The sequence below is a fragment of the Struthio camelus genome, chromosome 1 (genome assembly GCF_040807025.1).
Source record: "Struthio camelus isolate bStrCam1 chromosome 1, bStrCam1.hap1, whole genome shotgun sequence".
Classification (NCBI taxonomy): Eukaryota; Metazoa; Chordata; class Aves; order Struthioniformes; family Struthionidae; genus Struthio; species Struthio camelus.
In genome coordinates, this window is record NC_090942.1 from 152,920,616 (window position 1) to 152,938,190 (window position 17,575).

At 41.8% G+C, this 17,575-nt stretch overlaps 1 protein-coding gene across 1 annotated transcript in view; it reads left to right on the forward strand.

Annotated features, from left to right (window-relative positions):
* Positions 1–727: 727 nt before the first annotated feature.
* Positions 728–17,575, forward strand: part of SLC9A2 (solute carrier family 9 member A2) — a 35,253-nt gene continuing 18,405 nt past the window's right edge. Inside the window, exons 1-3 of the mRNA XM_068925165.1 lie at positions 728–918; positions 6,595–7,058; positions 12,232–12,482. Of these exons, the coding sequence (XP_068781266.1) occupies positions 771–918; positions 6,595–7,058; positions 12,232–12,482 (863 nt within the window). The 5' untranslated portion in view covers positions 728–770. The remainder of the gene's footprint in view (positions 919–6,594; positions 7,059–12,231; positions 12,483–17,575) is intronic.

Below are 17,575 nucleotides of genomic sequence, written 5' to 3' on the forward strand. Positions count from 1 at the left end.
TATATATGTATATCTGTAAACATAAATATATAACTGTATGTATGCATGCGTGTGTACTAACACGCCTATATACAAATCGCTTTTAAAGTAAGTTAGGGAGTTAGAAGAGCACACTGGTTATTTTTATACCTCCGTGGAGCCCAGTCACTCCAGCCGTGGCTGCGAGGAGGGGGCTGGCGCTGCAGCGACTTGGGCAGGACAAGGTCCTGCGCACGACTACCTCCCGCACTCTGCAGGCTGAGCGGCATCCTGCTGAATACTGCGCTCAGAGCCGAGCGCCGGGCCCGGCCGGTGCGCTCCAGCCGCCGCAGGACGCCCCCGGCTCGCCGCCGGCCGCGGCGGGCAGAGCGGGCGCGCAGCCCCCGCGGAGCCGGGCCCGGCCGGCGCTGGACAGCGGCTCGGCGGCTGCGGGGTCGCGCCCGGTGCCCGCCCCTTCCCCACGCTGCGCCCACGCGGGGCGGGGGCGGGCGGGGCGGCCCGGGGGGCCGCGGCCGCCCGGCGGCGCCGGGGCCGGCGCTCGTGCAGTCACCGGGCAGGAGGCGGAGCCGGCGGGGCGGCGGAGGCGGCGGCGGCGGCGGCGGCGGCAGGTGCCCGCGGCGGCGAGATGGTGCCGGCGGCCGGCGCGGGGCCGTAGGGCGGCGGGGGGCGCCATGGGCGGCAGCGGCCCCCGGCTGCCGGCCGCGGCTCTGCTGGCGCTGGCGGCGGCGGCGGCGGCCGGGGCGGCGGAGGCGCGGGCCACGGCGGGGAGCCGGCCGCCCGACGCGGCGGCGATGGGCGCCAGCGGCGGCACCGCGCCGAGCCCCAGCGGCAGCGCCTTGGAGGAGACGCGGCTGCACGTCTTCACCCTGGACTACCCCCATGTGCAGATCCCCTTCGAGATCACCCTCTGGATCCTCCTGGCGTCCCTCGCCAAGATCGGTGAGCGGCCGCCCCGGCGGGAGCGGGGCCGTCGGGGCCACCCTGCCTGCTGCCTCCTGCCTCGGCGGGACCCCCGGCGGCGGGGCGAGGCGGGTGCCGGCGGCTGGGGCGCCCCGGGCCGCGGGGGGGGATGCGCTCCACGGCCTCGCCGTGCTTGAGGTGATGCCCGGGCGTGACTGGGCTGGGAAAAGAGCTCGGGAAGGGTAGAGCAAGCGAGGAAAGGAGATTACTTGCTGCCCTTAAAGCAAAGCACACATGCCGAATTATTAGCGAGAGTTTACTGAGCGCATGACAGGCTTTTCCCTACTGTCATTTAAGCACTTTTTTCTTTTTCTTAAAATAACGCCGGATATAATGACAGTTCCATAATATAGCAACGAATCGATGGAAAGCAAAAATTAACGAGGGTAGACTAAGCCTCCTCATTTTACTTTCCCACCAGTCACTTGTGTCCTGTGAAAGGAAAAAAGAAAATACAAAACTAAATGAGTAAGAAAGGCCACTTATTCCCTCACGTGGAAAATATTTGTATTGCATAGTTTCTGTGCATTTTGTGTGGTTTATATATATATAGTGTTTTTAATTAGACTTCTACGTCCCAGACTGAGAGGATGAGTCTAATATAATGATCTAAAGAAAGTCAGATAAAGGCATGCTAGAGATCTATCTAAAAATCAGTAAAAAAAATCTCCACAGATGATGAATGATGTAGCTCTTTAGCTAGAAGATAGTCTTAACCTGAGGAATAAAGCCATGGGAACTAAAGAAAAGGTAAACAAGTACTCCACTTGTCTGATCAAGAAGTCTGGTTTTGCAACACAGATTTCACTGAAAACTTGGTCATACTCACTCTGATAAAATACTTTGATAAAACTTGAAAACTTAGACTTCCACTTGTGCCATTTAGATAGGTTGTGTCACGTTCTGATTAGTGGTCAGGTAGTTCTGATTCTGCATAAACTCTTACTTGAAACTCACCTCCAATCACAGCTAGTGTCAAGGTCGGCAGCCAGATGCTCTCCCCAAGTAGCTTCCTGTAGCTTCATTACCTTCTGCAGAAATATTGGAGGTTGCATCCTTTAAAGATGCATGCATCTTAATGCATTAAAGATGCATTAAGATTTGCCTGCTTGTTCTTGAGTGTATATTTAGGCATCTGCAGAATCAGGATAGAGTTCATCTATTATACACCCAAATATATCATGAATTGTTATAACCAGAACATATGGAGCTTTGTAAAGAATTAATCTCAACCAAATTAAAATAATATTGTAAAACAGCTCTAGGTTCTGAGTTTAGGTATTATAGCAAGAACCCTTGAATAAGCTAAGACCAATGAAACTGTTTTGTTTTATAAGAGATTTCAGCGAGGCCATTTAAAATATCTAAACACGCATACATACATACACGATATTATAAAGTTTCTGCAGGATTGCATATGTCCTAACTATCACAATAATTTGCTGGTGTATAGGTATCTAAAAAGTAAAAAAAAAAAAAAAAAAGACTTGGCTTTATTTTCCAAGCTGACTGTAGTAAAATAAATAAACAAACAGTGTAAATAAGGAGAAATGCATTTGATTTTTAGATCCTTTCAGTTATACCAAACAAAAACTGGTGTCAGTAATCTAGGACATTATCTTGCTTGTTTTAAGTGTGCACTATAAGCAATAAGGGCCAGATCCAAGAGAGGCCCTAGGTGTGGCAGTACTGAGCTTCACCACACCTCACTGCAGGGGCCCTGACTCCGAGACTGCAATTAGGAACACCCAGTTCTTACTCCTGGAGCTCCTGTGGCACTTCCTTATCCAGCCCCTGCATCAGGCAAACCTTCCCAGGACAGGCCCTCATTGCTCCTAGGTCACATTCCCACAGTGTTAATTTTTCGCTCGTTTATGCCCTCTCTTGTATTAAAGATGGCCCAGATAGATAGTTCTCTAACCACTGAGATGTAGAAATGTTGTCTCTGCCGCATCCTACTCCTATGTTGTTACTGAGGGTGGGTCATTCACCTGCATTCAAAGGGATGCAGGGGGTTTTGCAGCCTGTCTCACTATGCATTGCCCTGGGATAGGCCTGGGATTCTCTGATACATTCCTCTCTTCAGGATTTTGTGCCGGGCAGTGTAGGCATCTTACCCATGCCATGCCAGGTGGCATGAAATCCACGAGCAGACTCATGCACTACCCAGGAAATTTAGGTGCTTAATCTGGCATTGCAAATTCCTCTCTGGGGCTAGGTGCTGAACACGTATACGTGGCACTGCAAACCTTCATGAATTTAGCCCTAAGTTCTTTTTAACTGCAAGGATCGCAGAAGGCATGGCCAAATTTAATAATACCTCTCACAGTGTGTGAAGAATACTGAAAACAAATATCATACAGCACCTTTTTATTACTTGATTGGAGCATTTTTGGACCAATATGTTTTCACAGAAATATAGTTTCACTGAAGCTGAAATGTTCCAAACAGGTGCTAGTTTCTATAGAGGATTCATCTGAAATGTTCCTCAGATCCTAGCTGTGATGGGGTCACTATAGACCAGGCTTAGAGCAAAAGAGCGTGAGAAAGGAAAACCTGCAGTTAGTTGTTAAGCAGAACTTAAAACATTTTGACAAGGTACGTCTTCACAAAGACATTAGAAAGACAGTGCTTTTTATTCTCACGTAGAACAAGAACACATTATGAAACCTCAGAATATGTCTTGAAATGAATTGTTATTTTCTGACTGTCTCTAGTTATTTACCTTGTGTGATGATACTATAAATAAGATCTGTTACTAATATGTTGATGGACTCTACCAGTGTATAGGTGGGATCCAGTGTACTTAAAGTATGCCATAGTTTCAAGAAAGTGTGACCGTCTATCTCTAGTTTTGCTTAATCCTCGTGCTACTAAGTTTACCAAATGTTGCCTAACTCATCCAAATTCCCGTGACTCCTGCCTTTATTCACAAATGCCTGATTAGAAATGCTTCCTCTGGAAACATGAGCTGATACCCTTCCTACAGTTACCTCCCGAAAAAGGCTTAAACTGTTCAGCACCTAAGCTCTGAGAATACTCTTGGAAAACTCACATATCATCAGAAGTGTATCTGGCAGTGGCATTACCAGCATCAGATATTACTGAATTTCACCCCAGAAGCAGGAGCCCAGGACTCTAAGGACTTCTAAACTGATTATTGCATTTGCACTTTAGGCAAGTGTCCTAATGTCCAAAGGCCTGAGGGAAACCATCTTCCATGCTGTTGAAACTGGATCACTGCATAGTCAGGAGTCCAAGAACCAGGGGTCAGAGGAGCTGAAAGTAGCTGTGGTCCCGAGTTGGATTCGGCATAACGGTCAGAGTGGCATAGGGAGTCTGCTCCCAGGGCTGCTCTCTGTTTAACACCGTGATAGCCTGTGTTGAAATGCAACCACGTTCCTGGCGCAGGTCTGCAGCCCCGGATCTGCTCTCCCTCTCAGCAGTATTGGTGCTCCTGACCGCACGGCTATGAATCCCGTGGAGCTAGGATGATGTCCCTTGTCCTACAGGGCATCTCTACCTGACTTAATGCACACTGGATCCCTTCTATCAGCTCTCTGTCCTTAAGTGGGAAACCACAGCTTATCCCCTAGGATCCCTGTGAATGCCTTTCATGGAGTCAGGCAATTTTTTTAAGACTTTTGGTGCAGCTAACATGGATAAAAAACACATTTAACATAGCAGGAGCCTTCACATTACCTTTACAGGTATGGAAAACCCCAATGGCTCTGAGAGGGTCTGAACTTTCCGAATAGTGACTGGTAAAGAAGGAAAGGAAGTAATGGGATTTTTTTTTTTTTTTATTTTCATAATCAACAAATCTTTTTATTAGAACTGGTTGGGATGTTTTTGTTTCCATGAAAAGCTGCATTAATAAAAATCACCTCTTCAATTTTACTGAGAAAATGTTTTCATATATTATTGAAGACCTTCTAAAAACTTTTCTTTTAGTAAAACCTGCTTACTTACTCAGGAGAAACTTCAATCACAGTGCTGGAAATTTTGGCCTCCTGCCGCAGGAGAAACTAATACAAGCCCTAAGACATTTAAGTGAAAGTGGTTGAAAGGTGAAGAGTCAGGTCTGCAGCGGTAAATTCTCATGTCTCCAGGGTCGTTACCTGTTCTGCCCGTACAGCAAACTGGATATTGGTGATTCCTCTTTGGAAGGATGATGGTGAATTTGGCAGTCCTTCTAAGAAGTCGCATAGGCTGTATTTCCAAGTATTAAAAAAATAGTCTGTATTCATCTGTAAAGGAAAAATGCAGCTCAAGCTACTTACTTTTAAAGATCGCTTTAATAGATATATAGTCTGTATGTAAAAAGCTCTCTCCTTAGTCCTTCCTAACCATTTTTTTTTCCTAATTATAAGCTTAGTCTTTCTCTCTCATGGACAAAATCTATGATGAAAGGAGAATTAACAAAATAGGTGTCACAAGATACAAAAGACTGAAATTGGAAAACTAGGTATGAAATATACTAAGTTTGCACTTATTTAACTGTTTCGACTACGGGTGTGATTTTTACTGAAATAGTTTTACTGAAATAGACGTCCGTTATTACCACACCCAGTGTTTCTGTGTGGCTCTCATTTAAAATAATTAAAATGCTTTTTAGTTAGGCAGGAATTGTAGGATCTTGTGGGTGTGGACAGTTTTCTATATAATTATGTGGGCTAAGTATAGATAAGGAGGAGCCTGGAAAAGATTGGCATCTCCAGGACCTGAAATGTGACCTTCGTGCATAAGGTTGACCATTCCATTAGACTGGTCAGAGTAACTTCCTTTAAAATTTTTCTCACCAATTACAGACATCATCCTTGTTTTATCAGTTAAGAAAAATCAACTTCTAAAATTAATTGGAATCTTGAAATCAAAACTGCATAGCTTAGAGAATTTTAATAGGCTATAGACTATTTAACAATTAAATCCTCATTCAGAATCTTTTTTATTTATTTTTTCAGTACTTTGCATAGTTCTTTAACAGAGGTTCTTGACACTACTATAATTCATATAACACAGAACAATGACCATAATAATAAAGGCTGCAATTTGCCATCACTTAATGGAAAACGTGCAGTTTTGGAGGCTTCACTGATGTTGAAAGAATGATGAGTCTGTAGAATGCTTCCTCACGGTCACTGAGGAAGTGATTGTGGGTCACTGGGCGCTGCTCAGATATGCCCGTTCCCCTAGCTTTGAAAACCTAAAAGACACCTAAAACCAAAATTAATGTATTTTTTAAATTCCTTTGTGAAGCTATGAATGGAGATAGGAGTAGTTAGTATGATTTTTTTCCCCCCTATCTAGATGTAATCTGCACTAGAAAAGTCTTTGCAATCTGCTTCTGGAGGATCCCATATTACAAGAAAAAAAAAAGCTTTTGCAAACAGAGCCCACGCAAAAAATTCCTCCAGCTAGCTTAGCTATTAACAGGAAAGGACTATCCCCTAAATTAACTGAACTAACTACTCTCACTGATAAATTTATCTTGACCTATTTTGGTGGCCCACTTCAGTCTTCACAACGAAAATGAAATTGGCCTTTGATTACTGTTTGCATACTGTGGAGACTAAGATAACAGAATCCAGCGTAGTCTTTTGGATTCTGTACAAATAACTATTTCACTTTCTTGTGTTTGAATTTCCTTTGAAGGCTTTCATCTCTATCACAAGTTGCCCTCAATAGTACCTGAAAGCTGTCTCCTTATTCTGGTTGGATTGCTTCTTGGTGGGATTATTTTTGGAGCACAGGAGAAGTCCCCACCTGTAATGAACAGCGATGTTTTTTTCTTGTATCTTTTACCACCAATTGTACTCGACGCTGGATATTTTATGCCAACTCGTCTTTTCTTTGAGAACTTTGGTACCATATTCTGGTATGCTGTGGTAGGCACGCTCTGGAATGCTATTGGCATTGGAATTTCACTTTTTGGAATTTGCCAGATCAGTGTGTTTGGTTTGACTGATATCACATTGCTGCAGAATTTGCTTTTTGGTAGCCTCATTTCAGCTGTGGATCCTGTGGCAGTGTTGGCGGTTTTTGAAAATATTCATGTCAATGAGCAGCTTTACATCCTGGTGTTTGGAGAATCTTTGCTGAACGATGCTATAACTGTGGTAAGTTACTTGATCAATGATTGCTAGATAAATGATTGTTTGCATGCCACTGTGCTATATGTCTTTGTATCTAGTTATTACAGTTTGCTAAAAGAAGGAAGTCAATGAGTGCTTCATGTGTTTATGCAATCCTCCAAACTTTAGACTGGAAACTACGGTAGTTTAGGCTACACTAGAGTAATGTGTAATGGTAGCATATTTTCTCTAGTCATTTTGCTACCTGATCTCTTTAGTTTCTGTATCTTTGGGTTCTGTTGCTTCTGTAATCTTAGACTAGAGGTTTTCCTCACCTGAAGAAATGTCTAGACAGGAAAGGAAAAAGGGCCAACATGGAGTGCTGCTGCACGTACACAAAGAGACTGGACAAATCCATGAGATACCACAAGCACAGCATCCAGCTGATGCTGGTCTTTTGCATGTGCCTGTCCAACTGGAACTGCATGGAGACCACCAATATATTTCAGGCTGCAGTTGAGATAGGACAGCCATCTGGAGGTAGTCATTTCTAATCATTAACTAGCTAAGCTGGGTTTGTGGTGCTGACCTGAGGACAGCAATCTGCAAATTCCATTAACACTCCCAATGCCCCTTTTTTGTACCTGGTGACACCATGTCTGGAACATTACTCCCATTTATCCATACCTTACTTGAAGCCCCAGCTGTGTTAACTATGTCCTGTCGTAGTTTCTGTTTTATGAGGCGTGTAAATCCAGTTTGTCATATGACAGAAAGATTCATAAACTGGGTCCGCATCTTCCCTGTCTCTGTCACTGGATTCTTATTGACTGTCCCCTTCCGTGCAGAATTGTCCTCCAATTTTCATATTTTCTAGAACTTTGCTTGACTAACTTTACACATGTATATCGCATCCACTTAATCTGAGCCTTGGTACTGATCATTTCTTTCTTCTGCTTCCTTGGGAGTGCTGTTTTTTTTTTCCTCACTTATGCTTCACACTTTATCTGATTCTGTTGTTATCCAGCCAATTGAATCACATCCTCTTTTATAGGCTTGCCTTAAAGCCTAGCTTTTCTCATTAGTTCACAGCTGAAACTGCCTCTCATTCCTAAATTGGTATTTAATCCAGTCCTGAAAAACCCTTGGTGTAAATATTGAGTTGCAGCTGGCTTGGTGGTTCAGCCAGGGCTATGTCTGTCTGTTATCTTTTAATGACCACTCATTCAGTGCAATCCTTTTCACATAAGTTTTTTGGGGAAAAAAGGATATTTTTATCTTAATATAAAGCACCTTCTTTGTGGATTTTCCCAAACAAAATCTCTTTTTCCAATCACAAAATCAGTCACATTCCCCTGGATCATTTTCCCCTGGAAGAGAAGTTAATCTAGCAAAATTTGCAAGCAAAACACTACATTCTGATGATGAAAGTATTTGTGCGTGCCATTGCCCTAGAAGGATTACTTCAAACTGCAGTTTTTATAGGCGCTGCCATGTATCAATAACCATGATACATAGCTTTCCTATAGGCCTCATCATTGCCTTCTTGTAAAGATAGTCATTTCTCACCGAATTTATGCCCAGATGCGCTGACAAAAGGAGATTCTGAGGACTCTGTTGGACCAATCCGGCGTATATTTATGAGGGAATAAAAGGAATCTAGAATATGTTTGGTCTTACTTCCAGGCTACTGCTTAAAGGTAATACTTGGCAGACGATCAAGTGGTTACCACATGCTAAACATTGGTCTGCTAATGTGTCCTTGTTATCATTTTACACACCTGTAATCATGTGATTTTACTTAAAATCTGACCCAAGCAGTCAAACAAATCCCCTGAGGAGTGCCCTTAAAAGACCTTGCCTCTCTACCTGTTGTTGGCCAGTTCTCTTGGTGGTGCGTTCAGTGGGATGGGCCCATCGTGGAGAGGAGCTGAAGTCAGGCTGGCAGTCAACAGAAAGCTGCTTAATTCCTGACCCTCAAACACTTGGCCACTACGTTATCAAAAAACCCAGAGGCTATCAGATGTGCAGTGCAGAATGGCATGGCTTTAGTAAACATACTTTCTAAATACTTTAAGCCCTTCTTCCTGCTATCCTGCTCACTGTTCCTTTCTGTTCCTAATAAAAGCATTTATTCAGAAAACTTTGTCATCTGTGTTTCCCCTTTTCAGCGAATTTGCTACCACATTTTCTATTTATAAATAAAGTAAGGTTTGCTTTGCCGGGAATCCAAACTGCTGCACTTCTCAGATGGAATAATCTACCTTCATCATTGTGCCATCTTTCACGCAGTCTTTCAGGACTAAGACTTTTCACAATATGCCCGTGCATTTGGATGACCTGTTTCACCCACTGATGGAATTTTGGAGTTTGAATTTGACTGAGGACAAAGTTTGCCAGTCAGTCGTAGCGCTTCTTGTTTGGGCTTGGTGCTTTACCAAAAGACTGCTTCAGTGATTATGAGCATAGTGGTACTAAATGGCAAGATCACAGCTGAAGCTGAGTGTTAGTAGTTCAAATTCCACTGTAAGATCACAATGAGGGAGCCAGTGTCATTACACTAATATTCCCATGTTAGAAAACATTACAGCATTGCTCTGTATCACGCCTCTTCTAAAATCATTATTTTAGAGTGCTTGAAAGTAATTTCAGGAAAAAAAAGATAATTGAAAATTGGTGAAAATAAGCAATTAGTGTCTAGGAAGAGCAGAGACACTGTGACAAAAGATTAAAAAATTATTAGTGACTGTATATGCTGTGGTGTAACCTCCAGTGAGTTCAGCTAAAAGACGTTGAGTAAATGCAAATCTTGAATTTGAAAAACCCCCTTCTTATACCAAATGCGTTAAAAAATATGACTAGTGCTGCTGTTATTTAACACACCTAAAAGCTTCAGAGTTGTTAAACTGTAAAACTTTACTCTAAAAAACTTTAGCGTAAAAGGAAAGTGAACCTGATTATAATCTTACTTACACTAGTGTAAATAGAGAACAATAGGAACAAGATTAAAATCAGGTTCATGACATTCTATAGTCCTCGTTACTGTTTTTGGTACGGCATTCTGGTTTTGAGCTCAGGTACAAAGGAGAACATTGTTTTTCTTCTTTCAAATAGCTTATGGCAGCAGACTACAGGTTTATAAGGCAGTCTATGCAGAAACAACAGCTCCATTCTGACTGTCTGCAGGGTGAATACTTCTCCATAAAGATGAGGTGATGTTATAGAAAGACTACTGCTTGAGTAGGTCAAAATTATTTGTGTCTTCATAAGCAGCTTTCAGTGGCCTTATCTCAGAAACTTGCCCTATATACATATATATATAGATATATATGTAGTTTCTTTTAAAAAGTGAAGAAGGCTATTTAACTTCAATTAAAGAAAATAATCATCTTCCCTAATACATGCCAACCACACATTCTGCAGGGTCAAATTCTTTAGTTGTCTTGAAGAAAAACAAAACTCTGGTGTAGTCACAAGTGCCAAGAAGTGATTCAGGGAATCTGCTCTGCTTGCTTGACACAAAGAATAGTATTTGTCTTCAGCCTGTGATTCATGGAGCCTTGGGAGTCTGTGAACTGACGGGTCTTTGTAAAGTGACCGACACAGGCACACCTATTGTCACTGTGCTTAATTTTGATATATTTCCCCCATATAAATTCATAGGGTCTGCAAATCAAGACAGGCTGAAAACCATTGGAGCTTACAGCTTAACTTTCCAGTCATTCACAGGATACGTTAACAAGGGACAGAGCAAAGTAAGACAAGGGTCTGCCTCACTGCAGAAAGCTGAATGGGTTTGCATAGGTGAAAACTGACACTTCTCCCTGGTGGACTCATCCTGCGCTCAGCATTCTTATGACATAAGTAACTCATGCTCCTGCTCTTGCCCTATTTGTCACTTTGTAATCAGAAAATCAGAAATTAGTGGTGACCCTGCTGGGTTTGATTTGACTTTCTTTTTTCATGCTTGCACTGGAATATATTTTTGCTCTTCTTTTTCATTTCTTTCCCTTCACTTAGCCCAAAGGACCCATAATAGGCCACGTCTTCACATTAATATTTAGTGAGGACTTTTACCTGTGTGAGACCTGTCAAATTTTGGCCCAGAAGAGCTCTACAACTTTTTTCTGCCATGTGAGAGAGAATAAGGCTGCTAATTTGACAAATCCTTTCCAGTCACTGTTCAAATATGTACATATTGGCACAATGCGAGTACCGATAAAGCACTGCTATCTCAATAACATTTCTCATAGAGGAACCTGTTTGGTTTACTAAGAAGTTCAGAATGAAAGCAAAGGTTTAACTTTTGTAAGCTTTCCAAGCTGACTAGTGTGGTGTTTATTAAAAACACCAGCGGTGGCTTAGTCTGTGAACCTGATTTCCACTTCTGGCATATATCTGTTCTGACAGCAATAGACCCCTCTTGACCCCCATGACCAAGCTGTGATGTGTCCAAGGAGACTATGTAGCCCTCATGGTATCACATGGCTGGGAGCATGTGAGCAGCATCAGGCAAAGCTTAAATCGCCCTAATAAATCTGCAGTTGAGAGACCTTGTAAGTTTTCTTTAAGAGTAACAGATTTCATTGGTAAATGTTTTGTCATAACTAGAACACTGGATATTAGAGAAATGTGGACTTATATATCATTTCCTATATAAAATGGAAAAGACTCTCTGGCCAAGAAAACATAAAAATCTCATTGACAGAACTTATTTTGGAGAGCAGTTATGAATAGTTCAAAAAATGAAACTGGGCAAATACACGGAAACAGGTCTATTACTGAGAATTAAACCCAAATCTCTGGAAACAATCCATGGCTTGAAAAGTCCTTCAACTGTTAGATCCCTAATGGTGAATATATCAGAGAAAGACCACTCCATGGATGCCTTCTTGCTTGTACTCCTTCCTGGGGTGGCCTCTGTGGACTGCCCCTATGCCGAATGGACCTTCAGTCTGATTCACTATTGCAGAATGACACCTCAGTGTTCTGTTCCCATTTGCAAAAGTGAGAATAATGATATTTACCTTTATTTGTAAATCTCCCTGATAATTATAGATGACAAATAATATACCAGAGGTAAGCAACAGCAGATCTCAAAAGCGAGTTCAAGGTAGATACAGAAATACAAAGTCCAACATTGAAATGGAGGAACACAAAGACATAAAGAGAAATTAAGAAGAGTTCAGAAACATAATATGCTTTCTTTTTCCCATAGGTCCTGTACAATTTGTTCAAGTCTTTCTGCCAGATGCGCACAATTAAGGTTGTTGACATATTCGCTGGGATTGCTAACTTCTTTATAGTGGGGATCGGTGGAGTATTGATTGGAATCCTTTTGGGATTTGTAGCAGCATTTACCACCCGTTTCACCCATAAAATCCGAGTGATTGAGCCACTTTTTGTCTTCCTGTACAGTTATTTGTCATACATAACAGCTGAAATGTTTCATCTCTCGGGCATCATGGCGTAAGTACCCCAAATTTCAGTAATAACAGCACCCAAATAAGAATGCCAAAGGAAATTGCAGAGAGGACCAGATTTTGCAAACTTTGCCATATGGCATGGTTCCATCCTGCATGGCAGTGAAGCTGGCTTGAGGATTTCCGGCCTCTCCCCTACTGTTCCCATCCCATTGTCTCAGCTTGCCACCACACCAGCTGTGTCACTAAAACTGTTCATGGCATCACATCATAAACCATATCTTTGAAATGTTCCAAGTTAAAAATAAGTCCCTTACATTTTTGGTGGGGTTATTTTTAACCCAGATCAGTTCTGTGACCTATGTCCTGGTGTGACCCCCACAACTGGTCTTAAAGGAACGACTGAGGGGTGATAGATGGTGATGTGGGGGCAGCAGTGGTTGAGAGGGAGTGGGAGGGGTAGCTAGGCTATTTCATGAGCTGGCTTCACTACTGATGCCAATGTGTTGTGAAACTACATCTTCACTTAGACATACGAGCAGCCAGTAAGTACCACGCAATGAAGGCCATGCATGTATCATGAAAGCAAAACTACTACTGGATTACAAGTGCAGTAAGGATTGGATGAATGTAAGATTTGCAGAATCTAGTCCTAAGCCTTTAGCTTAGTTTCCTGATACATGTGCCTGTGTATTACAATGCCCTCTGTATACATAAATACGTATAAAATAACATTATTATTCTCATTTCTAACAGATAAAAATATTACGTTTTTTCACTCTTGGGCTTCAGTAGAGAGTATAGCCTCTTGTTATTTGCTGATTATACTGTAACAATCTCAATTTTAGAAAGAGCCTTTATGACACTTGATATACTTAAATGGTATATTTTTAAAGGCCAGCGTTAATGTTTTTGTATTGTTCTAGTGGCAAATATGAGTCATTCAGGCATGAGAAGCATAGCTTTTTCTGAAAGCTCAGATGTTATTTCTTAGTACCTCTAATATTTGATAATACCTCTTTCGGTGATTAAATATCTTTTAAGAAAGTGAAGATAGGTTTGATATCATAGCCAGGTCAATTTAATGTTTTCTGGGACCAAGAAGCAATTAAAATGGGAACTTACCGCTGATGATTAAGTAGTATAGAAATAGAAATATGCCACAAAAAGTAAGGGTTTAGTACTTTAATATAAGTGAAGAGCTAAAGATTGCATGGCTTTCTTTCTCTGATATGAGCCTAAATAAAGTAACATATGCATCCACTGTGACCGAGTTCATAGATGTGCCATCTCTTTCCCTAGCTTCTATTCATAGCATTTGTGTGGTTTCTAGTTTCCTCCTCTTCTTAAGTCAAATGTCCTTGACATCCTATGATCAAGTACTTAAAGGCCTTCTAAAACAAAAACGTGTGGCTAAACTGTATACGGAAAAATTGTAGTAGCATGCATGAAAATATTGAATTGAACATTCTTCAGGATAAAATGAAAAGGCACCATGGGCATGCTAGTGCGTAAGTGGAACTACTGCATGCCAGCACCAGGAACGAGCACACTAATACTTCACATGGCACAGATAAATTACTTCTTTTTATTTACGCCAGTGACCCCTGAGTAGGTGCAAAACAATGGAGGAAATATGAGGTATTTTTTTATGCTCCAAAAAAGTTATCTTCAATATGGCCTATATGTATTTTTATTCTAAATGTATTTTGTAATAGCTAGCAGAGAAGATTATGTCAGTAAGACTCATGGGGAGGAGAAAGGTCTTTGCAGAGGTGCAATCTCTCAGCTGTCACGAGCCATAGAGCGTGCTCCCTACCAAGCAGTGCTGGTGAGGGCCTTATAGCTTCTGTAATCTCCAGTTTCACTTGGAGTAAATCTACCCCACGCTCTTCACATCCGATTAGGTTTTGAACTGCAGAGAATATGCTGCTCCATGTCACAAAGTGCAACATATACTGACATTGTGTGCCGTTTCCTGCAACAAGTGACTCATGATTGTGTTCCCTTCGTTCTGATTTCAAAGGCAGCCCTGCTTTGAGTGGGTGGTTGGACCAAATGACCTTGGAGGGTCCCTTGCAACCTGGGTTGTTCAGTGGGTCTATGATTCTGTGGTCATTTATAGTTTAGCTTTTAGGCAACAAACCTGTCATCTCCCTCTTTTCACCCATATCCACTTGAGCCCTTTAAACTATTGATTTCCACTTTCTTCATAGCCTGATGCCGAAAGGTACTCAACAAAGCGTTGCAGTTATGCACTGTACCATACTTTAGATGAAGGGCACGGGCAGGAACATACAGTATTATCAAATAAATAAGATACATGCATGGAGTGCGTCATTTCTGTGCAACTAGGAATTCACTGGCAAAGGAATAGAGGGGAAAGTGCTTGTCCCTCTTCTGATAAGTCTATATACTTGTTCCGGGGACAAATGATTCTTGAAACATCTGTGTATAACCCCTGAGTCAGGTGACTCAGCTTAAATAGCTAAGGGACTGAATCACATCCTTGTGAGCTGCAATGAGAAAGTTCTCTTCAGAAGGAGAGGAAATAGGTTCTCCTGTAATTAGAGCTGGGCTTGAATCAGGATCATGGGTGTAAAAAATACAGATGTGCATCTGCACTTTATTTGCCTGGTTCCATTTCTAATTATAATACTGCTTTTTCTGTTTACTTATTTCTTATAAGGGCTGTGAAACGTCAGAAGTATTAGTATGTGTTTCTTTTTTTACAACAGTGAATTAGCAGACTGAAAGGAACAAACATTGCAGCTACTGTAAATTTAGTAGGTCAAGGAAACTTGAGGATTGAACCCAGTAGCCTTGTTTATTCCAGCCATGACAGAAACTATACTGTTTGTACAGGAGAACTTTTATTCTTCAAAGGCACTGAAGGTTGAAGGTTAAGGGTAATTAACTATTTTTTTCCTCCCTTTCTTGACCAAGGCAACCACCTCAGGTCACGGAAATGGAAGCTAGAAATAATGTATATATGGACAAGAAATATGAAACAGAACACACCTAAGCTTTTGCTTAGATTATGGAGATAGTAAGAACCTAATTTGGAAATAAGATATTATAATGATGTATATAACATCTTGCATATCTTAAGACTTTGATTTTATCTTGTATTCTAACACTGTATTGACATATCATCAACCGAAGAGACTTTAGTATATTTTTTTCTAGCCTAAATAAATAAGCTGAAGAGATATCAAATTCATAGAGTGAGCATTGATTAGCTGTGGAATAGTACTCATTTTAAGAGTAGCAAATAATATACAGCACTATTTTGTATACTGGTGAATCAGTTTAGTTGTTGACACTAATTGGGTGAGTGCAAAATGTAACTGAAAAAAGAAGTATATGTGAGCGTAGTCCCTTTAAATTCTAGTTGTTAAACATGGGAGGTGTTTTAAGTTACAGCTTGCTAAGATCCCGATTAATCCAGTGACAGATTGTTATCAGACATCTATTTACAGTGTCTCCATTACCTCAGGATCCAAAAACAAACTGTGGCCAAAGCATGCTTCCCTGCTTCCCAAGCTGCAGGATTTTCCTAAATGACTATAATAATGAAAGTAATTTATTATTTTAAGAAGGTAGTAAAGAGTAGTATTTTGTTCTTTCTTTGATGAAGACTTGACAGCCCTAATGCTATGAGCAGCAGGCCACAGCTTTGAGACTCTGGCATGACTGTGTGTCTGGAAACGGCTGTTGTGCAGCCTGCCCATTGCATTCCTGATATATTGGAATTGCTGGCCCGGCACTTGCCAGCTCTATTGCCTGTGCAACCGATTGAAGGTGGCCAGGATGGAGTGGACTTGTTATACTTGTGCAGATAAGCTGTGCATGCACAGGAGAACTGTCATAGGCCGTGGCATAAGATATTTGTAGGTCTGTCAGTGTGGACTTCACAAGACTGTGGCTTATGAAGTCCAGGATTGCCGCTAAATAATAAGAGTTCTGAGGAGGGAAAGTGTTAAGTAGATTTGAGACCCTTCACATATTCTTTCAAGGCTGGTCACTGGAGCTGTGTGTAAACTGAAGCACCAGCTGTGTGTAAACTGAAGCTTCCTGACTTCTAAGTCTGAGTGTATGTCCTGGCCATATCATAACTCCATGTTAGGCCAAAATGACATAGCCTTCTTTATTATTTCCAAGATGTGCAGGTGATCTCTTCCCAAAGATTGTAGCGATTGAGCCAAGTGCCTAGTTTGGAAAACTATAAGACCAAAACAAGAAGAAGAGCTGTGAAGAGCAACTGTACCACATCTGCCTGTGCTGGCAAAATGCAGGACCTCTCTTGTCCCAGCTACACGCTTAAAACTAGAAACATTAACTAAAGCAGAGACTATTGCAGGGAGGAAGTTTGCATACTCATGAAGTATGCATTTTTCCTTCTGTGCTGGATCCCAAGTAGCTATGATGAGCTCTGCTTCCCAGGGAGCATTACTTTTGGGCCATAGAGGATCTTTCTTTTCAAGATCTTGGTGAAATAGGGTGATAATGAGGAGATAGTGGCTAATTATGGTAGCACTAAGTGCAGTTGAGGGCCTGAAAGAGTTTTTATCCAGCTTTCCTTCTGCTCAGTCTTGAAGTATGTTTAGGGACTAAGCTAGCTTTTGAATAAGAACGGCCATTTTATATTGTGCTGACTAGACTCTCCTCTCTATCACTAACTTTAGGTGGGCAAAAAGGGAGGTCGAAGGCCGGGCTTAGGTGCACGGAGAGCCTCTGCTCTTCTGCCGGCAACCTATCTCCACCTATGTCTCTACACTATGACCTGCCCCATCGAACATCTATCCTCTCTTCCTTGGATTTCGCTCATCCTAATATGCATGCAGGGCCCTTTCCAGTGCCCATGTGGCCTCCCAGATTCGTCAGTCAGAAGTAATACTTCTCAGCCACTTTGGGGCTGAGGATGTGGATGTATTGGTGGGTCAGAGATCTACAACTACATTTCAGATCTTGGACTTTTTCCTCAAAGTGGGCCATTCTGGCTCCACATAACAGAAGGAAACTTCTGAACAAAAGAACGTGCTAATTTTAATTAATTAGGAGAAGCATGTTAGGAGAGCCTCAGCTTCTGTTATGGACATCCTCCATCTAAATGTTAAGAAAGTATTTTATTTTGAA